A 26,257-nucleotide genomic window follows, 5' to 3' on the forward strand; every position below is an offset into this window, starting at 1 on the left:
GATTTATAGTAAACTACAGTGTTGGGTGATTAGTTTATAATAAACTACAGTGTTGGGTGAGGTATATATGATGTCTAAAGTACACTGTGTATTATTTGTACCCAGGCCTGTGTCTACCTATAAATCTAAAATGTAAATCAATAGTATCATTCCTGTTAAGAAGCCATCAGTGTGTGTTTAATTACGTTGTAAAGATATAAATTAGGTCATTGTTCTCAAGTGTTGTGGAACCCAATGACATAATAATTTCCCAATAATATAATAACTCCTAATAATGTAATAAAAATCTCCTCTTTATCAAATATGTAATAAAACCTGATAAAGTAATGACTTCCAAATGATTCAATAAAATGTCTTAACCAATAATGTAACAATCTCTGCACCAATAATGTCATAAATTATTATATTAATGGGAGGTTACTACATTATTGAGTTAACCTTATTTATTATAAAACCCAATATTATGATATTGTTTTAACTTCGCCAATGTTGTAGTAACATGTCACTAATAATGTGTCAATTTTATGGAAATGCGTTGTTTTGTTGTTGTTGTTGTTTTTTAAGTTAGTCATTATTTTCAAATCGGCAATACTATAATCATGTGTAATAATATAATGGTACTGTTCATATGTTATAATACAACGGTTTTTCATTTATTATTTCTGAATATGACACAGTGCTGCACTGCCATTGGCGTATGGTAGATGAAAAGAGAGATGAAAAGCCAAATAAATCAGCCTTTTTCATCTACTCCTGTATCTCCACATGACAGTACATGTCTTACTGCACATCCTTATTCTGTATAGAGTATTATGTCCTGTATCTCCACATGACAGTACATGGCTTACTGTACATCCTTATTCTGCATAGAGTATTATGTCCTGTATCTCCACATGATAGTACATGTCTTACTGTACATCCTTATTCTGTATAGAGTATTATGTCCTGTATCTCCACATGACAGTACATGTCTTACTGCACATCCTTATTCTGTATACAGTATTATGTCCTGTATCTCCACATGACAGTACATGTCCTACTGTATCATGTCCAGTACCATATACCAGTGCCAACAATTCATCAGTTACACCACCGACTTCAGTTTCAGTTTGTTTCTGTTCATTTGCTGATGCATTATACCACCTTGTAGCCTATATATATTAATGTGTCTGCATATGAAAACATTAAAACTGAAATATACTTAGTACATAATTAGTTGTTCCAAAATAGCATACTTCAAGTTAACTAATCATTAACACACTTGAATACACTTACATATGCTAAGATTTAACATACTTTTCTGCAGGGTAATCCTAGCATACATGTCTTTGTGGTGGAGGACACCCATGCAAAATCCACAAAGAAAGAACCTGGGACAGCCAGGATTCAAACTCAGGGCCTTCTTGCTGTGTAGTAACAGTGCTGACCACTGAGCCACTGTGAGGCCCTCAAACTGCTTATTCGATGGCTAAGCAAATCTTTTTCCCACATTACGGGACCCAGGGTGGTCCCAGGATGGGATGTTTTCCTTAGAGCGTAAACAATGCCAAAAAAAACCCCCAACCAAACAAACAAATAAACAAAAAAACAGAATATTATTGGGAAGTTATTACATGATCGGGTTTAATTACAGCTTTGCTGGAGTTAAGTGGAGATTTTAATTATATGATTGGAAGTTATTACATTATCGTGGTGTTACGACTGTGGTGTTGGGCTGTGTTCTTTTTTATGTCGCTCTCCAGGTACCGCCCTCCCCTGTGCTCATCCTTGCCAGGAGTGGTTAACGGTGCCAGTGCTTAATTGGTCACTGGAATCGACTGTTTAAAAGACCTGGGGAGACCTACAGACGAGGCCAGTGGGCCAGACGGCAGTGTGAACGCTGTGTGTGTGTGTGCGTGTGCATTGTAACTTTAACAGCGGTCTCTCTGTGTGTGTATAGATTATAATGTATGATTACAGCAGCTACGTTGTGTGTTTGAATTGTAGTTTCTGATGATGGTGATTACGCTGTGTGTGAATTGTAGTTTCTGATAAGAGAGATTATGCTGTGTGTAAATTGTAGTTTCTGATGACGGCGATTACTCTGTGTGTGAATTGTAATTTCTGATAAGGGAGATTACGCTGTGTTAATTGTAATTTCTGATAAGTGAGATTACGCTGTGTGTGAATGGTAGTTTCTGATAACAGTGATTACTCTGTGTGTGAATTGTAGTTTCTGATAAGGGTGATTACTCTGTGTGTGAATTGTAGTTTCTGATAAGGGTGATTACTCTGTGTGTGAATTGTAGTGTTGCAGTGCACCAAAGTGGGTGACTAATGACTTCCTACAGGAGGGAGTAGTTTTGGTTATTACTTTCTGGTTTTGTTGTAACCCTTTGTTTTTCTTTTCTTGATTTATAAATCAATTTTATGACATCGCTTGATGTTTTTGTTTCCTCCCACATTCCCTGGACTTAATTCGCGGGAACATAACACGTGGAATTATTACATTATTTGGTTCTATGGTTTAGACGTTTTGCTGAGATGTTGAAAAGGGAAACTTTCTACCACATGAGAGACATTAACCTGTCCCTCAACCTGAGTTTGATCTTTTTTTCTCTGACAGTTAAATTCTAATAATGTGATTTCTCATCAGTCAAACCCTCCTTCACCTGACAAAAAGTTGCACCCCACTTTCTCACTTGTCGTGTTCTTCTCATCTGCTTGACATCTTCTGTGTCCTCAGAAAGCTGCAGATATAATCCTGAGTTAAATGGAGACATTTATCACACAGTCACAGACATGGTGATAGATATGGAGCTGTCTGGACTGTTGTTTGTGTTTGTCACCAGCTTCCTCTTTTCAGTCTTGTTGGTGCAGGAGGTAGTGTATCAGTTTCATCATCTGAAGGTCAGGACAGAGACTTTTAACATGAACCTGTTTGATTGGCTGTCCAGCAGCTTGTTGGCAGTAAAACAGTCTGAGATGGTGTCTTCAGATTTTCCTCTCAGCTTCCTGTGTCATACATAACTCATACAGAATTAGAGAAACCTTTTTGCATTTTGGTGGTATAGTGGTGAGCATAGCTGCCTTCCATGTAGTTGACCCAGGTTTGATTCCCGGATGTGTCTCTGGAAAAGAACGAAGATCTGGTGTGTGAAGTCTGATACACACAAATACAGTAAACCCGTTAATGTGAAAGCTTTGGTCTTTCAGCATTTCTTGGTTATTTTATCACTGTTGCAGGAAAGAGAAGCAGTTTGCCACACTGGTCACTGAATATTAACACATCATGTTTCTATGTTCTCTACCTCTGCACTCAGGGTAAAGTTTTCCCCATTTCAGATAAACCAGTAATGCCTCATAGCTCCTCTACCCAGCTCCAGAAGATGGTATTCAATATCAGTGAACTGTACAACTGAATAGAAAAGCAAAAATGGACAGGATTTTTCTCTTTATTTTACTAAATTAATAATATTTATTATGAACATAAACCAACCAGAAAAACTGGAAAATTGTCCATCTTCACTATCGTAGGTTTAGCCACAAGAATTTCATTTCTCAAACTCACACTATCTACTGCACTGTCAACAAGCAGCAGTAGAGGAGTCAGGAAAGTGTACACATCACTGTCACAAACTCTCTATAGTGCTGTACACACCATAAACACTACAGACGGGATCAGGAAATGCATCGTATTCAGGGGAAAAGACATGATGTGATCTGAGTTAAATTTACATTTATCCAGGAAAACCTAGTCTCCATTTTAAAAATGGCTCTACTGAGCATGTTAGGCAGAGATCACTACAGGGATTGACTGGGAGTAGTGGTGGTGTTATCTGAGTGTGTTTGTCCCACAGTGGAAAGAACAACACTGTCAGCCAATGGACTGCTGTTTCTTCTCTTTCTTTTGGAGGGATTTAAAACCCCTGGATACTGACACTGCTCCATCCACAAAGTATCTTCATCCATTTCTCATGACCTCACCAGCCTTACACACATGCACAGATTTAAACTGCAGCATAGAATTTACTGATATCAGAGAACCAAGCACCTGCACCAGGAATTTCCCTACTTCAGAAACACTCTGTCACTTTAGTTGGATTAAAAGTCCTGAAGCTTCACTGCAGATACTCATTGGTTCATCCTCATCTTCAGTGACTATTGACAGAGTCAGAATTTCCTCTCCACTGTCAACATTACAGCTTGTCACATCAAAGTGACCAGTCCAACAAATCTACAACAGCTTTTCCAGAGTAGGAGCAGTGGACTGATGTTTGATGTAGTGTCTATGGAAGAACACATGCAATTAACTAGACAACTCAAAAATGCTCTAACACATGGTTTATCTGGGACAGTGTACAGTACTGCTGGGTGCAGCTGATGGTTGGAGAAGTGTATGTACAGAACGATCCTGCCAAGCTTTTCTTGTGTCATTGCCTGTGCTCCACCTTTTACTCCACTGTATGGGAAATTTGGAGTCCCCTGTAATGAGAGTTGCTAATTCTCAGAGACAACAAACCTCAGATGTGATGAATCATTTCTTCTTTATTCCATGTGCATGAGAGAAGCAAACCTCAGAGATGAAGCACAGTTCTCACTGAGGTAAAGGAGTGCAGAACTTTTCAGACAGTGAGATTTCCAAGGACATGTGTGGAGGTATAAAAAATAACCTTTCTCATGGAGCACCGGATACTTGGTGTCCGCTCCCAGGAGTTGCAGACACACAGAGGCCTTGTTTTCTACACAATAAATGTTTTCTACATATTAAATAATAAATTGTTGTAATATACAGATACATTTTGCTGCATATAGTAATTAAGTCATCACAGGTCCCTATAATATTAATACTTCATCATGACAATAGTCATGAGTCACATTTTCCCTCTGAAAGTTACAATCATAACACAAAGTAATATTTTTCCCACATCACCCATACCAGCAGCACCATCACAGCACTGACTGATGATGTTTCCAGCACTGTACTCATCATTTTTTGCCCATGGCATGTTTGGTTTCCTTGTCTGCCATGTTCCTAGTCCTGTTCCAGCACCTGTAGTCTGTAAGTCTTTGTAAACTATTTTTTGCTATTTTCTGACATAAATAAATGAACTCTGATCTGCTCTTGCATCCAGCCTCTTTGAAGAAATGTGACACAGGTATTCAACATCCAACAGATTCAGATCAAACAAATCAGTGAAGTTCTCTCCAGGTACAGGACAGTAAAACACATCTAATCACAACAGACAGATTTTCTGCATCACACCTGCCTCTCACTCTTCTCATACTTGAAGAGAAAATGAAATCTCACAAAGATGTTACGTGTCAGGAGATCAAACCATCGTCCTTTCTGTGATGCTTTATCCATTGAAGGTCAGAGGGACTTAAATACATAAACAAAAGAATAAACAGGTGACACAAATAAACTAATGATCAGGTGAATCAGAAAAACAGTGTCTGGAGTCCTCCAGTTCCCTCTGGTGACCAGACTGAGATGGTCTGGTTTGTCAACCAGAACACCACTAGATACCTCATCTCCTGCTCATGTTGAAAAAGCCATCAGCCCAGAGAATGATTCAAGTGGTTGGTCTGAGGAGGACTGAATCTAGAAATATTAGAATGTTCTCTGAACAGATATTTTTGAAGGACATTCATTGTTATTGTTATTGTAATTAGAGTTAGTGTAGTGTGATTCCTCTCCTCCACAGAGTGTGTGATTGTGCTGTATCACATCCTCCCCCTCAGCACCTGCAGTAGGTCCCAGCTGCAGCAGTGCAGTCTCTGTACAGTCTGACTGAGGGAGGTTTTTGTACGGCTCTATATCACTGTGTGAACACCCAGATATAAGTCGAAGATCCGATATCATGTGCGCTCTGACAGTAATAATCTCCTGCATCTTCAGTCTGGATGTTACTGATGGTCAGAGTGAAATCAGTCCCAGATCCACTGCCACTGAAACGATCTGGAACTCCAGAGTGACGGGAGCTTGCACTATATATCATGAGTTTAGGAGCCTCTCCAGGTTTCTGTTGGTACCAGTGTAGACGGTTACCACTGTACACTGCAGAGCTGGTTTTACAGTTGATAGTGACTGTGTCTCCTGGAAGAGCAGATTTCCCTACAGGAGTCTGAGTCACAGTAAACTGACCTCTGGACTCTGAAATTAAATAAACACAATGGAAGTAATGAATAAAATAGTAATGTTAAAAAATAAATTATACATAAGGGCAATAATAGCATAAAACTTTCTCTCATCTTGTTTATATCAATCATACAGACTGTGAAAAGAAATCATATCTCTCTCACCTTTAAAACAGCAGCAGGTCAGTGTCCAGATGAAGATGGTGATGAAAGTCATGCTTGCTGTGGGTTAAGTTACTGGGGCAGGCAGCTCTCAGTCATCAAGTCTTAAACTCACAGGGCTATAAACACTCCCAGAGCACTCAAGCATGTGCTGCCAATGCAAAGTGTCCTCTCTCTATGGAAATGATCTTCCTGAGTACAGCAGACACCCTGCACTCATATGTTCACACATGTGGAACCATTCTACACTTCATAAGGTCAGAGTATTATGGCCATATTATGTTATCTACTGACATGTAGTGTCAAAGAGGAGAATTTTGACTACTCATGAATGTCATTGGGTCAAAATTTTTGTATTGAAGTTGATATGACAATGAATCCTGAATGATCACTTAGGTTTACATTCATTTCTGTAGTTGAGACTGAACTCAAAATGTATGGCTTTCCCTGAAACAGAGAAGCTTCACTAATTGAAAGCAATACATCTGCAAAAAATGGTTTGGAAGAGTTTGTGAGATGCACAAAGTTTCTCACAGTATGAAATGAAGAATTTCACCGGAAGTGTGGATGACAGATGTGATTACGTGTGTGACTGAGAAAAAGAACAGGTAAATCCCTAAACAGAGAAGTAGGACTGTTCACCTGTGGTCAAAATGACAGACTTAAAATTTACATTCAGCTAAGAAATCATTTAATTTACTTTACGTTTGAGTTTGGTGCCTTTGCTATAAAAAGGCAAATAGTAAATTTTGTGATTTCATATGTTTTTGAAAGTTTGTTGCCTGAATTCAAATCCCACCACAGGAGAGCAGTTTGTCCTGCCCATTAACCTGAGGTCACTGAGTTTGGCCAATTTTTTTCGTATGGTTAAGATTCTAATAGCAGGAGGTCTCCTCAATCGAACCTTTTGATCTAACAAGCAGTTTGGCTCCAGTTTCTCACTGGTCACTTTCTTCTGTGTGGCTGGATTCTTGGTCGTATCTGGCCCAGGCTGAGAATTCTCTCCCACAATGAACCTATTTTAAATGCCAAAACAAAGACAACTGACAACAGAGACACATTTTCGTATCTTGTATACTGGTATGTATATTTTTCACCATTGTTTTGGCGTGCCCCTTGGCGTCGCGCCCGTATGCTCTGTATATGTTACATACCCCCTTTTTATACCTCTGAATTCAAATATATACATCAGGTCAAAAAGCCCAAAGCCGTCTGGTGAGAACGGAATAAAGAGAAAAGAGGAGAAGGAAAAACAGGAAACAGACAGAGGTGATGTGATGAATGAATAGTTTACTGCATTGTAGTATCGTATAGTAGTTCTCACTGGAGCAGAGTGTTACTACCTTACTTTGTAACGTTCACTAATTTAGCTAGAGTTAACGTCATTTATTAACACCTTAAATTCATTAGGGAAAGTTGGAAAGACTATTCAGGTATTTGGGGAATAACCTTCAACATAATTTTGAGAAATACACTTTTTCTTTTAAGTGTGCTGCACGAACCATCCACTGTCTGCCTCAAGACACCAGCCATACATTCTTACTGACATCTTAGTCTAGTTAGCCAACGTCAGCCCTGCTTGGAATGGTCAATAGTATTCAATATCAGCAAACTGTACAGGTGAATGGAAAAGCAAAAATGGACAGGATTTTTTTCCATTTATTTTACTATATTAATATTACTCAGGGGCATGGTGCTTCAGTAGGTAGTGCTGTCACCTCACAGCATAAAGCTCACGGGTTCAATTCCCGGCCGGGCGGTCCTTTCTGTGTGGAGTTTGCATGTTCTCCCCGTGTCTGTGTGGTTTCTGGTTTCCTCCCACAGTCCAAAGACATGCAGGTTAGGCGAGTTGGAGACACTAAATTGCTCCTAGGTATGAATGTGAGTGTGTTTGTCTGTGTGTCTGCCCTCTGATGGACTGGCAACCAGGGTGTTCCCCCACCTTTTGCCCCATAAGCGCTGGCAAGTAGATCAGTTTACAGACAACAGTGACAGGACGACACAGGGCAAGACTGACAGACAGGAGAAACAGGACATGGGATAAGGGTGCTCAAACCACACAAAACAAGCAGGTAAATTCACAACAACAACAACAATAATTTCCATGTAATCCAATCAGAACATTTAAACGAAACAAAATAATTTAAAACTGACCCTTTTGTTAAATCTGACAGTTGTTATGACCGTCATGAGTTTTATATCAAAGTGAATTTTTTCATGTCTGTAGTTCTTAGACCTGAGACATCAACATGGTGTGCTCAAATGACTGAGGTAATTCAATTTTTCAATATTAATTCAGTGAAACTTTATCGACACAATGTGGAGGTTTTCTCAGTGCTTTTATCAGCTCAGACATTTCGTATCTTAATCTGTCTCTTCCTGTTTACACGGAGAGACAGTGTTCAGTAAAGTCAAATATGTTAATAAAGACTTCATAATGTCACTGCTGTGTTCACTGAATGTTTAAATGCTCACAACACTGACTTCAAATCCATTATAATGTGACTGTGAGAGAGATCAGTGAGAGATAAAGACAGTGTCCTGGTGGGAAGGTATTTTAATGCTGAAATGTTCTGTCGCTGTGATGCTGATTGTCAGTGATGGTGTGTGAGTGTGTGAATAGAGTAGGGGGAGGGGTCTGGGCAGTGACTGAATTCTTTCCTGAGTCCTGTGATTACAAACTGCAGCCCTGCATCTTTCCCTCTACTGATCACAGAAGATCTGTATTGTGGCCTGAGAAGCAAAAATCCTCTTCTGTGACCCTCTTCTGGTCTATGTGTGTAATGACAGTCTGTGTAGTGTGCAGGCTGAGTGCTGAGGACTGAACTGGCACTGAGAGAAGAGAGGTTTCATTGGGCACAATGTGTTCAGTTTAGTCTGTGTCTGAAGGATCCCAGGCTGTGTTCAAATTGGGTTCCATGTGTGTGTCTGTGTGTGTGCATGTCTGTGTGTGTGTGCATCTGTGTGTGTGTGTGAGTGTACGGATGGGTATGTGTGTGGTGTGTTTAAGTTCTTATTCATTCTGTTTGTACCATACAGAATAGAAAATGACTATCAGAATATCAATGGTTCATCATGTGTATTTATGAATATCAAATTATTATTATGATTATTGTGATTACTGTGAGTGAGGAGTTAGAGACATGTTTTTTATTTTGGTATTGTCATTTTGATGTAAATCATTTTATGAAAATGTGAGCAAGACACTTTTGAAAAAGCCATCAGCCCAGAGAATAATTAAAGTGGTTTGTCTGAGGGGGACTGATTCTATAAATATTGTAATGTTCTCTGATTTTCATAACAGACATTTTTGAAGGACATTCATTGTTGTTATTGTAATTAGAGTTAGTGTAGTGTGATTCCTCTTCTCCACAGAGTGGGTGATTGTGCTGTATCACATCCTCCCCCTCAGCACCTGCAGTAGGTCCCAGCTGCAGCAGTGCAGTCTCTGTGCAGTCTGACTGAGGGAGGTTTTTGTACGGCTCTATATCACTGTGTGAACACAGCTTTGCCACTGATAGCATGGTAACTCTGACAGTAATAATCTCCTACATCTTCAGTCTGGATGTTAGTGATGGTCAGAGTGAAGTCAGTCCCAGATCCACTGCCACTGAAACGATCTGGAACTCCAGAGTAACGGTTGCTTGCAGCATAAATCAGGAGTTTAGGAGCCTCCCCAGGTTTCTGTTGGTACCAGTCTAGAGAAGTACCAAGGAACACTCCAGGGCTGGTTTTACAGTTGATAGTGACTGTGTCTCCTGGAAGAGCAGATTTCACTGCAGGAGTCTGAGTCACAGTCACCTGACCTCTGGACTCTGAAATAATAAATGAGGAAAAAATTCACATTACACAGGCACCTCAGTATATGTTATTATCACTCTGTGTTTATTATGACTGATTCCCTGTACAGACAGGTCATATTCTCCTCACTGTTACAACAACTATACATTGCAAAAACAAATAAACATGTGAAGTACATGTGTATAAAACACTTTGAAATCAATGAAGAATGTCTATTTAACAATTTTTTTTTACCTTTCACACAACACAAAAGTGTCCAGATGAAGATGGTGATGAAAGTCATGCTTGCTGTGGGTTAAGTTACTGGGGCAGGCAGCTCTCAGTCATCAAGTCTTAAACTCACAGGGCTATAAACACTCCCAGAGCACTCAAGCATGTGCTGCCAATGCAAAGTGTCCTCTCTCTATGGAAATGATCTTCCTGAGTACAGCAGACACCCTGCACTCATATGCTCACACATGTGGAACCATTCTACACTTCACAAAACCAGAATATTATGGCCATATTGTGTTATCTACTGACATCTCATGTCAAAAAAGAGAATTATGATTACTTATGAATGTTACTGAGTCATTTTATGTCAATATTTTCTTAAGTTCATTGGACACTAAAACTGTAATAATCACGTAGGTTTACATTCAGTTCTATAATTGAGCCTGAACTGAGAATTTCTGCTCTACTCTCAGACAGAGAACCTTCACTAATGGAATGCAGTGCATCTGCCCACAAATGTTTTTCAAGAGTCTGCAGGATGCTGCACAAAGTTTCTCATAATATAGAACAAAAATTTTCACCAGAAATATGGATAACAGGCCAGTGTGTGTGTGTTTGAGAAGAAGGAAAGGAAAATCTCCAAATAGACAGTATTCATGTTCACCTGAAACTGTTCATCAGTGGTCAAAAGCACAGACCAAATGTAATCCTAAATTCTATGTAAGCTTTTTAAAATTTACATTCAACTAAAAAATTATAAAATGCTTTCATTTCAGTTTGCAGATCCACCATAAAGCAGAAAAATATTACCTTTTTTGATTTTAGACTTTTTTGGAACCTTGTGGCTTGACTTCAAATCCCACCACATGAGAGCTGTCTGTCCTGCCCATTAACCTGAGTTAAATCATTTTTCTGGGACAGTTCAGACACTAAGATTTTTTCTGTTCTGTAGCTGGTGATGTTTCTAACAGTGAGAGTCAAATGACATTTAACAACCATTGTGCCACTTGTACATTGTCTTTTAATCAGAAAATGGCTTTTCACTGGAATAAAGTTTTGTGATCCATAAAAAAATTCACTCTTTCTGAATGAATCTTTGAAGTGAATAAAATGATTTGATTCACTTGTCTGCACTGACTGCTTCACTAAGCTCATGAAGTTTCTTTCACTTGTTGAGAGTTGACAGCAGACCAGTGACTGATACAGTGGGGTTTTTAGTCCCTTTAGAGAACTGACCTGAGCCAATAGCCTCATCAGGGCGGGCTCTAGAGAGCATGTCATTGGTTTAGAGATCTTACTGAATGTACACACCCCCAAATGATGACATGACACTTAATGCACTGGAGTCCAGCTCTGACTGAATCCTGTTTGGAGTCTGAATGAATCCCTCTGAGGGACAGGGGTCATGTCTGAAATGGCCCAGTATACACTGTGTACTGCATACTGGCCCAGTATACACTGTGTACTGCACACCACTCCCCACCCTAGTATACAGTATAGACTGCAAGTATGAGAACTGTCATGCAGTCTACTACACAGTCACATGACTGCCACTGTCCGCCATGTTTTTTTAAAGTTTTGGAGAGTTGGAAATGACCACGTTGCATCATGGGATATAATACCCAACGAACTGAGCTCTGGTTGTATACTGCAAATTTTCACCATAGCAGTACATCATCCGGGTAACTGTCATGTACTGCAAAATGTTTATATTTCATGTAGTGCATACTAAGTACTACTTTTACATTATGATCGGTATATGAGTGGTATGTGCCATTTCAGACACAGCCATGGACGATCACTCACTCACTGGATGACAAGGGAGCATTTCTTTCCTTAATGATCCAATTCACTGAGTGACTCACTCACTGAATGACAAGGGTGCATTTCTTCCCTTAATGATCCAATTCACTGAGTCAAACACTCACTCACTGAATGACAAGGGAGCATTTCTTCCCTTAATGATCCAAATCACTGAGTCAAACACTCACTCACTAAATGACAAGGGAGCATTTCTTCCCTTAATGATCCAAATCACTGAGTCAAACACTCACTCACTGAATGACAAGGGAGCATTTCTTCCCTTAATGATCCAATTCACTGAGTCACTCACTCACTGAATGACAAGGGAGCATTTCTTCCCTTAATGATCCAATTCACTGAGTCAAACACTCACTCACTGAATGACAAGGGAGCATTTCTTTCCTTTACGATCCAATTCACTGAGTCACTCATTCACTGAATGACAAGGGAGCATTTCTTCCCTTAATGATCCAATTCACTGAGTCAAACACTCACTCACTGAATGACAAGGGAGCATTTCTTTCCTTAATGATCCAATTCACTGAGTCAAACACTCACTCACTGAACATAAAAGAAGGGGGAAGCAGTATAAGAAGTGGGAGGTGAAAGTTGTTCAGGTGTCCACATAACTGCAGTTTACACTGGTACTACCTCCAGCCCCCTTTCATTCAGTTTTTAGACAGATTCATGTATAAAAATGCAAGACAATAACATAACACTTGTAACATGACAGGAAAAGAACCTACCTGAGCATAAAGACATACACACGCACACACACACACACACACACACACACACACACACACACACACACTTGCGCACACACATACACACACGAATGCCATCTTGACAATATTCTCTATATTCCTGTGTGTGTTATTTTTGTATGAAACGCTAACAGTGTGTGCATGGAAAACTCAAACCCTGCTGACATGCAACACCTGTGTCTGACCTGGAGTAGAGATGAAAGTTGAGGAGGCAGATTCCTCCTTTTCAAGTAAACATAAAATTATTTTTCAAAATGTGATAATGCTTTTCTTGTAATGACACCAACATTTAGAATGATTAAAATGGCTGCGCTATGGACTTTCTATCATTTCCATAACACATCTATTGATGGACATGTATAATTAGTGTTATTGTAATTAGAGTTAGTGTAGTGTGATTCCTCTCCTCCACAGAGTGTGTGATTGTGCTGTATCACATCCTCCCCCTCAGCACCTGCAGTAGGTCCCAGCTGCAGCAGTGCAGTCTCTGTGCAGTCTGACTGAGGGAGGTTTTTGTATGGCTCTATATCACTGTGTCAACACCCATTTACCACTGATGATATGTAGACTCTGACAGTAATAATCTCCTGCATCTTCAGTCTGGATGTTACTGATGGTCAGAGTGAAGTCAGTCCCAGATCCACTGCCACTAAAACGATCTGGAACTCCGGACTCTAACTCGTCTGCAGCATAAATCAGACGTTTAGGAGCCTCTCCAGGTTTGTGTTGGTACCAGGATAGATAAACACCATCAGCCACTTCAGGGCTGGTTTTACAGTTGATAGTGACTGTGTCTCCTGGAAGAGCAGATTTCACTACAGGAGTCTGAGTCACAGTCACCTGACCTCTGGACTCTGAAAGGTGAAGATCATGAATTAGATTAATAAAGAAAAACAGATTAGAACTGCACATATCTCATGACTGTGATTACTTCTGAAAAATACTTTATTTTGAAAATAAGGACATTTTAGTGACTATATTTACCATTCTACACCTCCTAAGGCCAGAGTATTATGGCCATATTGTGTTGTCTACCGACATCTAGTGTCAAAAAAAAGAAACATGATCACTCATGAATCTTAATAGATTAATTTTTGTAAAGTTGTAAAGTTTTTAGGACACTGAAACCTGAATGATCAACACTAACAATACTGTAGATCGTTAGAAAATCAAACTGTTATGAATTATTACCTAACATGAGTTGTCTTCATGTTAATACAATACCTGTGTAACAGTTATGCACCAACATGAATTATAGTGTTGAGAGATTGGCTTATAATAAACTACAGTGTTGAGTGAATGGTTTATGATAAACTACAGTGTTGAGTGAATGGTTTATAATAAACTACATTGTTGAGTGAGTAGTTTATAATAAACTACAGTGTTGAGTGAATGGTTTATAATAAACTACAGTGTTGGGTGAATGGTTTATAATAAACTACAGTGTTGGGTGAGGTATCTATGGTGTCTAAAGTACACTGTGTATTATTTCTATCCAGGCCTGTGTCTACCTCTGAATCTAAAATGTAAATCATTAGTATCATTCCTGTTAAGAAGCCATCAGTGTGTGTTTAATTCCGTTGTAAAGATATAAATTAGGCCATTGTTCTCAAGTGTTGTAGAACCCAATGACATAATAACTTCCCAATAATATAATAACTCCCAATAATGTAATAAAAATCTCCCCTTTATCAAATATGTAATAAAACCTAATAAAGTAATGGCTTCCAAATAATTCAGTAAAATGTCTTTACCAATAATGTAATAATCTCTGTACCAATAATGTCATAAATTATTATATTACTGGGAGGTTACTACATTATTGGGTTAACCTTATTTTTTATAAAACCCAATATTATGATATTGTTTTAACTTGGCCAATGTTGCAGTAACATGTCACTAGTAATGTGTTCGTTTTATGGAAATGCATTGTTGTTGTTGTTGTTGTTGTTGTTGTTGTTGTTTTTTAAGTTAGTCATTATTTTCAAATCGGCAATACTATAATCATGTGTAATAATATAATGGTACTGTTCATATGTTATAATATAACGGTTTTTCATTTATTATTTGTGAATATGACACAGTGCTGCACTGCCATTGGCGTATGGTAGATGAAAAGAGAGATGAAGAGCCAAATAAATCAGTCTTTTTCATCTACTCCTGTATCTCCACATGACAGTACATGTCTTACTGTACATCCTTATTCTGTATAGAGTATTATGTCCTGTATCTCCACATGACAGTACATGTCTTACTGTACATCCTTATTCTGTATAGAGTATTATGTCCTGTATCTCCACATGACAGTACATGTCTTACTGTACATCCTTATTCTGTATAGAGTATTATGTCCTGTATCTCCACACCACAGTACATGTCTTTCTGTACATCCTTATTCTGTATAGAGTGTTATGTCCTGTATCTCCACATGATAGTACATGTCTTACTGTACATCCTTATTCTGTGTAGAGTGTTATGTCCTGTATCTCCACATGACAGTACATGTCTTACTGTATATCCTTATTCTGTATAGAGTATTATGACCAGTACCATATACCAGTGCCAACAACTCATCAGTTACACCACCGACTTCAGTTTCAGTTTGTTTCTGTTGATTTGCTGATTAATTATACCACCTTGGAGCCTATATATTAATGGGTCTGTGTATTAAAACATGTATTCAGAGATTTTGAAGAAGAAGAATAATAAGAAGAAAAAGGAGTACTTTATTTGTCACACACACACTGAGCAGTGAAATGTAGCCTCTGCATTTAACCCATGCTAATAACAGTGAGCACACACACACACACACACACACAAACTAGCTAGGAGACCTCAGGGGGGTATTTGAGAAAGCAGGTTTAGTGAAACACTCTGAGTCAGTTAACTCAGTGTAAGTAGTATACCACCTAATATAAGAGCTATGTTTTGATAGATGAATGAAACCACAGGGCTCTTCTGTTAGGAGGGTTACTACTTACGGTGAGTTTCACTAAACCTGTTTTCTGGAATACCCCCCAGGTCTTTTGCCCTGGTCAAGTTCACTGACAGAACTACTAATCCTAGCATGTATGTCTTTGTGGTGGGAGGAAACCCATGAAAACATGTGCAAACTCCTCACAGAAAGGAACAGAGACAGCCAGGACTCAAACCCAGGGCCTTCTTCCTGTGAGGTGACAGTGCTGACCACTGAGCCACCATGAAGCCCTCAAACTGTTTATTTAATCGATCAGCAAGTCTTTTTCCCACATTACAGGGCCCAGGGTGGTCACAGGAAGGGATGTTTTCTTAAGAGCATAAGCAATGCCAAAAAACAAAACAAAACATAAAAAAAAACCAGAATATTAGTGGGAAATTATTACATAATCAGGTTTCATTACAGTTTTGCTGGAGTTAAGTGGAGATTTAATTACATTATTGGGAGTTATTACATAATCGCGGAATTATTACATTATTAGCTTCTATGGTTAAGACATTTTGCTGAGATGTTGAAAAGGTAAAATTTCTACCACATGAGAGACATTAACCTGTCTTTCAACCTGAGGTCGCTCAGTTTGCTATTTTGTTCTGTGACAATTAAGATTCTAACACTGTGATTACTCATCAGTCAAACCCTTCTTCACCTGACAAAAAGTTGCACCCCACTTTCTCACTGGGCATGTTCTTCTCACCTGCTTGATGTCTTGAGTGTCCTCAGAAAGCTGCAGATGTAATCCTGAGACAAATGGAGACATTTATGACACAGCTAAGAGGCTGACAAGTGTTTTTCATGTTGGGGTGACATGGGATGGTGTGTCTCTGGAAAAGAAGGTAGATCTGATACACACACGTACAGTAAACTCTTTAATGTGACAGCTTTGGCCTTTCAGCATTTCTTGGTTATTTTATCACTGTTGCCTGAAACAGAAGCAGTTTGCCACACTGGTCACTGAATATTAACACAGCATGTTTCTATGTTCTCTACCTCTGCACTCAGGGTAAAGTTTTCCCCATTTCAGATAAACCAGTAATGCCTCATAGCTCCTCTACCCAGCTCCAGAAGATGATATTCAACATCAGTGAACTGTACAACTGAATAGAAAAGCAAAAATGGACAGGATTTTTTTTCTCTTTATTTCACTATATTAATACTATTCATTATGAACATAAACCAACCAGAAAAACTGGAAAATTGTCCTTCTTCACTAATGTAGGTTTAGCCACAAGAATTTCATTTCTTCACTATCTACTGCACTGTCAACAAGCAACAGTAGAGGAGTCAGGAAGGTGAACACATCACTGTCACAAACTCTCCATAGTGTTGTACACACCGTAAACACTACAGACAGGATCAAGAAATGCATCGTATTCGGGGGGAAAAGTCGTGATGTGGCCGGAGTTCAATTTAATTTTATCCAGGAAAACCTCGTCTCCATTTTAAAAATGGCTCTATTGAGCATGTTAGGCAGAGATCACTACAGGGATTGACTGGGAGTAGTGTTGGTGTGATCTGAGTGTGTTTGTCCCACAGTGGAAAGAACAACACTGTCAGCCAATGGACTGCTGTTTCTTCTCTTTCTTTTGGAGGGATTTAAAACCCCTGGATACTGACACTGCTCCATCCACAAAGTATCTCTTTCCATTTCTCATGACCTCACCAGCCTTACACACATACACAGATTTAAACTGCAGCATAGAATTTACTGATGTCAGAGAACCAAGCACCTGCACCAGGAATTTCCCTACTTCAGAAACACTCTGTCAGTTTAGTTGGATTAAAAGTCCTGAAGCTTCACTGCAGATACTCACTGGTTCATCCTCATCTTCAGTGACTACTGACAGAGTCAGAATTTCCTCTCCACTGTCAACATTACAGCTTGTCACATCAAAGTGACCAGTCCAACAAATCTACAACAGCTTTTCCAGGGTGGGAGCAGTGGACTGATGTTTGATGTAGAGTCTATGGAAGAACAAATGCCATTAACTAGACAACTCAAAAATGTTGTAGTTCGTGATTCTCCCTGAACAGTATACAGTACTGCTGAGCGCAGTTGATAGTTGGAACAGTGCATGTTGGGCAGAAGTGCCAAAGTCCAGTCCTGGAGGACAAAATTCCTGCTGCTGTTCTCACCTCTTAATTAGAGGCTGATTTTCACCTAAAAAACAGGTGAGTGCACTCTTCAGCCAATCAGAGACCATATGTAGTTGGTTGATAAGAATAAGCAGCAGGAATTAGGCTCTCCGGAATTGGATTTAGGCACTTCTGATATAGTGAACACAAAGCTTTTCTTGCATCAGTGCCTGCACTCCACCTTTTACTCCACCTATACCACCAGCACCATCTGACTGATGATGTTTTCAGCACTGCACCCATCATCATGCTGGTGTCTCATTATTTGTGTTGTCAGGTATTCAGCATCCAACAGATTCAAATGAATCAATGAAGTTCTCTCCAGGTATAGAGATACAGATAGAGACAGAGACAGGGACAGGGACAGAGACAGAGACAGAGACAGAGATAGAGACAGGGGCAGAGATAGAGACAGAGATAGAGACAGAGATAGAGACAGAGACAGAGACAGAGATGGAGATAGATACAGAGACAGAGACAGAGACAGAGACAGAGACAGAGACAGACAGAGACAGAGACAGAGACAGAGATAGAGACAGGGACAGAGATAGAGACAGAGACAGGGACAGAGATACAGATAAAGACAGAGACATAGACAAGCACAAGACTTGGACTTAGACTTGACACAGAGATTTTGACCAAAATACCAAAGACTGGGCAAAGAAGACAGAAACACAAGGAAGTTAAATACATAAACGTAACAAGAAACAGGTGACACAAATGAACTAATGATCAGGTGAATCAGAAAAACAGTGTCTGGAGTCCTCCAGTTCCCGGGACACCATTTATGACCTCATCTCCTGTTCGAGTATTAAATACTGACACAGACATGACAACAAAATATTCCAATAAAATATCTCTACAAAGTCTACAAAGTTCTGGGAGTGTGTGGTTCTGTTTTTGATTCCACATGCACACTCATTAGGGAAATATTATCTTACAAACAATTAAAACACTACTCTTTTACGGAACATGTCTTGCTGTTAAATCATCATTTTGATTGTCTGATATTTTATAATCATTTTGTGAAAATGCAGATCTGACCATTTTTACAAAGCCGTCATCCCAGAGAATCATTAAAATGGTTGGTCTACTGAGGAGGACTGACTCTATGAACATTATAATGTTATTTCATTTTCATAACAGATATTTTTTATAGACATTCATAATTAGTGTTTATGTAATAAGAGTTAGTGTAGTGTGATTCCTCTCCTCCACAGAGTGTGTGATTGTGCTGTATCACATCCTCCCCCTCAGCACCTGCAGTAGGTCCCAGCTGCAGCAGTGCAGTCTCTGTGCAGTCTGACTGAGGAAGGTTTTTGTACGGCTCTATATCACTGTGTGAACACATGGCCACCATGGTCACTCAGACAGTAATAATCTCCTGCATCTTCAGTCTGGATGTTACTGATGGTCAGAGTGAAATCAGTCCCAGATCCACTGCCACTGAAACGATCTGGAACTCCAGACAGACGGTACTTTGCATCGTAAATCAGGAGTTTAGGAGTTTCTCCAGGATGTTGTTGGTACCAGTTTAAACAATATGGGTTACAGTATGTGTGTGGTGGAGTACTGGTTTTGCAGGTGATTCTAACGGTATTTCCTGGAACTGCTTTCACTGCAGGACTCTGAGTCAGTGTGATCTGACCAATGGATCCTGAAATACAGAAAAATTAATAAATATCTCACAATGTTAAATGTAAACATTAACACCAAATGTACTGACCACACAAACAAAAACATAAATTAAAGATGTATGAACAAATTTACAAACTGTCTGTAAAATAAACTCCTGTTACCTTTTATGCAACACAAAAGTGTCCAGATGAAGATGGTGATGAAAGTCATGTTTGATGTGGGTTAAGTTACTGGGACAGGCAGCTCTCAGTCATCAAGTCTTAAACTCACAGGGCTATAAACACTCCCAGAGCACTCAAGCATGTGCTGCCAATGCAAAGTGTCCTCTCTCTATGGAAATGATCTTCCTGACAGCACAGAGCTTTAGAAAGTTTTATAATATATAAATAATATGAGTTTATAATATATAAATAATATAAAGAGTTTCATTGGATTACATTACATACAACTTACATACTTACTGACATAGACTTTATTTGCAGTATTTCTATCTGTCATTATTCCAGATTAGGCTGAATTATGATTGTCTTATGAAAACTGAATGTCTTATAAATGTTTCACATATAAATCTGATGTTTTCAGGGTTTAATTTTACTCTTCTATTTGTGATGTTGTCTCAGTGAAGTAAGGGCAGTACTCTTAATGTCTCCTATAAGACAAGAATAAAATTTGAAAAACTACGACATGTTTGTCCTTGGTGCAATTGTATTTCTTTTGCATTTGAGCACCATCACATCTCAATCTTAATTAATTAAATGAATCCTTCTGAACAAGTGATGTTAAACAATAGCACAATGACTCTTACAGAGATAAATAAGGAAATATGAATGTAACTTTTTCATAACTCATCATTAACAGTTGCATTCTGTGTGTTTTATTTGTCCTGTAAGAACCCTTCTACTCTGAATAAACTCCTCAGATGCCCTTCACTGAGAGAGGGTAAGATTCCACTTTACAGCAAGACTACCCTTATAAAGTGTTTATGAATGGTAATATATTAGTCAATAAATGATTGTTTATTAATGAGGTTATGAACACTTTATAAATCATTAATAAGCTGTTATAACATATTAGATTGAAAGGGCAACAGTGACCTGTGATAGTGAGCCCACATTTATCTGTACTGTTAGGCCTCTGATCTCATTGGTTACTTAGTTTACTTTGTCTTCTCCATCAGCCAGCATTTATAACTTTCAGCTTCCCTGTGGAGGTGTTCTGGGCGCAATCAACTGGGAGGAGACCCAGGACACCTTGGGAGAATTATATATCTCGGCCGGCCTGGGAGCGCCTTGGGATCCCCCAGGAGGAGCTGGTGGATGTAGCCGGGGAAAGGGATGTCTGTGCTGCCCTCCTCAGCCTGCTGCCACCGAGACCCGGTCCTGGAGAAGCGGCAGAAAATGGATGGATGGATGGAGCTTCATCAGATTTTTGTTAATAAGTTACTAAGATTTAACCACCATCAGCATGTCTTAATAGTCAAAAAGTTTCATATCAAACTATGGCATATCAATTAACATATGAAATGACCAGATTCATACACTAAGGCTGTGGTAATATTGTTTACCTTGATATTTTCAGCATGCTATCAGCAGCCATCCTCATTATTATGACAGGTGTTTATATGACATATGCTATCAGGTTGTTATGCACACTTGATATTAAAGTGGAATGTTGTGATGCGTGTTGGGGGGTTTGGGGGGCGGAGCTTCCCAACATGCTTTGGGCTGATGGACTATTGTTTAGCTATAGTTCATTATTGTTCAGTTCATGTTTCCCACTGTGTCTAGAAGAAGTGTATGTGTTCATCGTGTAGTCTTTGTGTTGTGTTGTTAATTTTTATCATAGTTTAATGTTATCTGTGTACCATGAATATAACTGTCTCTATGTGTCAGGATTGGGGAGTTTGGCCGGCCCTGCTGGTCACTCTGTGTATTGTTATGCCTTGTGTTTTTGTTTGTTTTGGTTTTGCCATGTGCTTCTGTTTGCCCCTGTGTACTCCTGTCCCCGCCCCCCCACCTGATCCCTATTATTACCTGGTTTGTTTCCACCAATAGCCTGTCTTTTCTGTCAACTGTTCTGTGTATTTAAGTCCTGTGTTTGTACCTGTTCCTTGTCAGATTGTGACCTTTAGTTCTTTCTGCCAGTTTGTGTGCTTTGCTTCTGTGAGTTATAAGTTTGACCGTGTTGCCTGGACCTGTTTTTTGCCTAACGTTTTTTGGATTTGGTTGCCCTGTGGATCCCTGGCTTTGACTTTGTTTGTACCCTGTTTCTAACCACTCTTTTGCCTTACGATTTGGATTTGTTTGCCCTCTGGATTTTTGGATTAAGACCTTGGACTGGACACTGTTTTGAGATTGCCACCTGATTTTTGAATAAAGAATTTTTTACCTAATTCTACCCTGTGGGTCTGCGATTGGGTCTTGGTCTGCCAAAACCTCACACTATGAGTGATGTACTTCCCTCCTACCGTTTAGTGATTGGAAGTTCAGATCTTTTTAGTGTTTTAGATCTTTGAATCTCGTTCATTAAAATGCACAAATCTTTTTTCAAATCATTTGTTCACATGAACTCGTTCCAATGGAAAGGCAAATTAAACATCCATTCAATAGCTACATTACACACAGCGACAGAAATGTTCTGGTTGACCAGCTAATATTAGCTTGCTGTCCTCACCAGTAACAATAGCATTGGTCATGTTACTGCTGTAACCAAGTGAATAATGAACGAAAGACTCAGACCTGAAGACCCATAGTTATGATTCATGAATGAATCAGTCATTACTACACAGTGTGTGTGTGTGTGTGTGTGTGCGTGTGTGTGTATGTGTGTGTAGTTTACATTTTTAGTTTGATGTCTGAATGTGAAACAGACATAATGACTACTGTATCAGTAAAAATGACTAATTTCAGTGTGTCCAGGTCACTCCATTACCACTACATCACTGTCAGAGATGATTCAGGGAAGAGAATCTCAGTAACCAGTCACTTTACCACAGTGCTGTGTCATTGAGAAGGTTTTAAAACTTTAATATTGTATGATGTGTGTAATGTGTAAAATGTGAAATAATATTATGTAATGTTTTAAATGTAATATAAAGTGAGTTTAATTTGCCAACAGGGGTGTAACAGAGTAAAAATCTGGTTTGTGGTGATTTCCTTTTCAACAATCTGATCATACTCCAACATCGTCAGATTGGTTAATTATTTGAAATGCCTAATGTAAATCTCTGTTTTCAAAATAAACACAACAACTTTTATACACTCACCAGAATGATTAAAATGTTTGATGTGAGGAGAACTATAAGTAATGATTAATAAAGAATGTAATAAAAAAAATGATAAAGAACATGATGTTCTTTAATTTCCATAAGAAAATATTTCATGGACATTCATAATTATTGTTATTGTAATTAGAGTTAGTGTAGTGTGATTCCTCTCCTCCACAGAGTGTGTGATTGTGCTGTATCACATCCTCCCCCTCAGCACCTGCAGTAGGTCCCAGCTGCAGCAGTGCAGTCTCTGTGCAGTCTGACTGAGGGAGGTTTTTGTGCGCCTCTATATCACTGTGTGAACACAGCTTTGCTACTGATAACATGTAGACTCTGACAGTAATAATCTCCTGCATCTTCAGTCTGGATGTTAGTGATGGTCAGAGTGAAGTCAGTCCCAGATCCACTGCCACTGAAACGATCTGGAACTCCAGACTCTAATGTGTCTGCAGCATAAATCAGGAGTTTAGGAGCCTCTCCAGGTTTGTGTTGGTACCAGCATAGAGCAGCACCAGCCACTTCAGAGCTGGTTTTACAGTTGATAGTGACTGTGTCTCCTGGAAGAGCAGATTTCACTACAGGAGTCTGAGTCACAGTCACCTGACCTCTGGACTCTGAAAGGTGAAGATCATGAATTAGATTAATAAAAAAAAACAGATTACAATTACACGTCTCATGACTGTAATTACTTCTGAAAAATACTTTATTTTGAAAATAAGGACATTTTACTGACTATGTTTACATGTCGCTGACCTCTGGATTCTTAAGTTAAACGCAAAGAAAATGATGATTACAAGATAAATTATATCAGTCACACAGACTGAATAGATTTCATATCTCTCTCACCTTTAAAGCAGCAACAGGTCAGTGTCCAGATGAAGATGGTGATGAAAGTCATGCTTGCTGTGGGTTAAGTTACTGGGGCAGGCAGCTCTCAGTCATCAAGTCTTAAACTCACAGGGCTATAAACACTCCCAGAGCACTCAAGCATGTGCTGCCAATGCAAAGTGTCCTCTCTCTATGGAAATGATCTTCCTGAGTACAGCAGACACCCTGCACTCATATGTTCACACATGTGGAACCATTCTACACTTCATAAGGCCAGAGTATTATATGGTCATATTGTGTTACCTACTGACATCTAGTGTCAACACAGAGAATTATGATTACTTATGATTATTACTGGATCAGTTTTTTAACAGGATGTTGAAACCTGAATGATCAACACTAGCAGTAGTGTGGACTGTGTTTACTATTAGAAAATTGAGCTTTTATAAAGTATGACCTAACATGAGTTGTCTTTACTTTAGTACAATACCTGTGAAATAGTGATGCCACCTGAATGGATTGCAGTGTTGAGTGAATACTTTATAATAAACTACAGTGTTTGGTGAGGGGCTTTTGGCATCATAAATATAATGTGTAATATTTGTAGCTATGTTTGAACCTAAATTCTAAGTTAAACAGTTCACTCCTGTGACAAGTCATCAGTTTGTTTGTAAGTGAGATGAAAAGATGTAGAGCAGGTTGTTATACAGGAGTGTGTGAGTGCTGATGTGTGAGTCTCTGATCAAATGTAACTCACTGTCTGCTGGACTGTAGGCCTACTGTAGTACCATCAGGATTATCAGGTTTAACTTTCAAGTTTTAAGTTTCCACAAGTGATATTTTAACGTTTTGATAATTTGTTGATAGTATCACATTGCTAACATTCTGTTTTTGTTTTTGTTTCTTTGTTTGTTTGATCATTCGTTCTCTCATTTGAACTCATAAACAGTGGCTTGAACTTGCTGAGAGCTGCTCATAGCTTTACCTGTTGGACAGAGATGACATTTCTATGTCCGAAAAAGTTCTCTACTGGAAAAACTGTTTCATGTATAGAACAGTTATAGAGTTATAGAAAAGATCATTGTTTTTTAAAAGAATCGATTGACTGAATGACATCCTGATTCGTATTAAGTTAGCAAATCTGCCAGGAAATCAGTACTTGAATTCTCAACTGAGCCTTCATCATCAGCACCAAAACACCTGTGCACATGTAGACCTTTAACAAATGTAGAGATAAAGTCTTTGGATGATTCCCTGGTGAAGGTCTGTAAGTCTTCAGTCTCACTGTCTGTATTAAGTGCTGTGTCCTCATGTGTCAGCTGTTCATTTTACTGTTACATCAACATATGGATTAATTTACATTTTTTTTACATTTACATTTGATCAATCCTGATTAATCTCTTCTCTCTTTTCAAATTTCTGTTCTTGTCATACTTTTGTTAATCTCATGTATAAAAGTATTTTGTGATTGTGTATACAATGACAAGCCATAATAATTATTTGCAGATTCATACATTAATTGAATATGTTTTTTTGTAATTCTTTTTTGCTTTGTTTTGTTTTGTTTCTTGTTTGAATTTGATCATTACATCACCAAGTATTAAAGACTAAATCTAGAGGTGATGGAGACATGAATAATGGTCTCAGAGCTCATGCTTTTCAGCGGTGGTCGTATAGTGGTTAGCATAGCACTGGGTTTGATTCCTGGCCAATGCAGCTGAGTGCTATTCCTATATGTCTCTGAAAGTTTTGTTTAAAAACACGAGTTTCAGAAATCAAGTTGACTGGGGTTATTCATAGAGTGACACGGCTGAGCCGGGGGCAAGGGGTAAAATGCATATGCACTGAATCGTAGCCTCCAGCAGGAATATTGGTTTTACCCTGATGTTTTTCTATTACTATAGCTTTGATATCAAATTAATAAAGAGTTGCTTAGTCTGTATTATTTATTAACCGATAATCATTAACAACCCAGGGACTGCTGCCTGTAGCCAGGGTGTAGTCTCTCTTACTACTAGGCCTTCTGTTTGAGTTTGAGTTTTGGGTGTTGTGTTCACCTTTCAACTTGAAATAATCAAAATCCTTTTGAATGCTTTTGGATCTCATCATGTAGATTTCACTGAATGTGTACGCCCCCAGATGACGGCATGACACTTAGTGCACTGGAGTCCAGCTCTGACTGAATCCTGTTTTGAGTCTGAATGAATCCTTCTGAGGGACATAGACTATCACTCACTCACTGATTGACAAGGGGGCATCTCGTTCCTCAACGAAATGATACAATTCACAGAGCCAAACACTGAACAGAAAGTGGGTGAAGTAGTACAGGAAATGGGTTCAGGCATCAACATAGTTCTAATCTACACCACTAGCACCTCCTGCCCTCTTTCATTCAGTTTTTGGATAGAGTCGTGTCAAAAATGCAATACATTAACTGTTAACACAGCACAGCAGAACTGAAGCCACACATAAAACAACAGATGAATATGAAAGCTTTATTGAAGTTGGCAGGAGAAGAATGGTGACTCTTCCTGATGGCAGAATCAT

At 38.9% G+C, this 26,257-nt stretch overlaps 1 pseudogene and 2 gene segments (V, D, J or C); 1 reads left to right on the forward strand and 2 right to left on the reverse strand.

Moving 5' to 3' along the window:
- LOC115824838 (Ig kappa chain V-III region MOPC 63-like) overlaps positions 1–26,257 on the forward strand; it is a 184,984-nt pseudogene that overhangs the window by 99,502 nt on the left and 59,225 nt on the right.
- Positions 1–26,257, reverse strand: part of LOC115824938 (Ig kappa chain V-III region MOPC 63-like) — a 91,546-nt gene that overhangs the window by 44,263 nt on the left and 21,026 nt on the right.
- On the reverse strand, positions 9,772–10,372 carry LOC115824955 (immunoglobulin kappa variable 3-15-like). The segment is given in 2 exon segments: positions 9,772–10,097; positions 10,318–10,372. Coding segments are annotated over 2 exon segments (375 nt in total).

This window comes from Chanos chanos, chromosome 12 (genome assembly GCF_902362185.1).
Source record: "Chanos chanos chromosome 12, fChaCha1.1, whole genome shotgun sequence".
Lineage (NCBI taxonomy): Eukaryota > Metazoa > Chordata > Actinopteri > Gonorynchiformes > Chanidae > Chanos > Chanos chanos.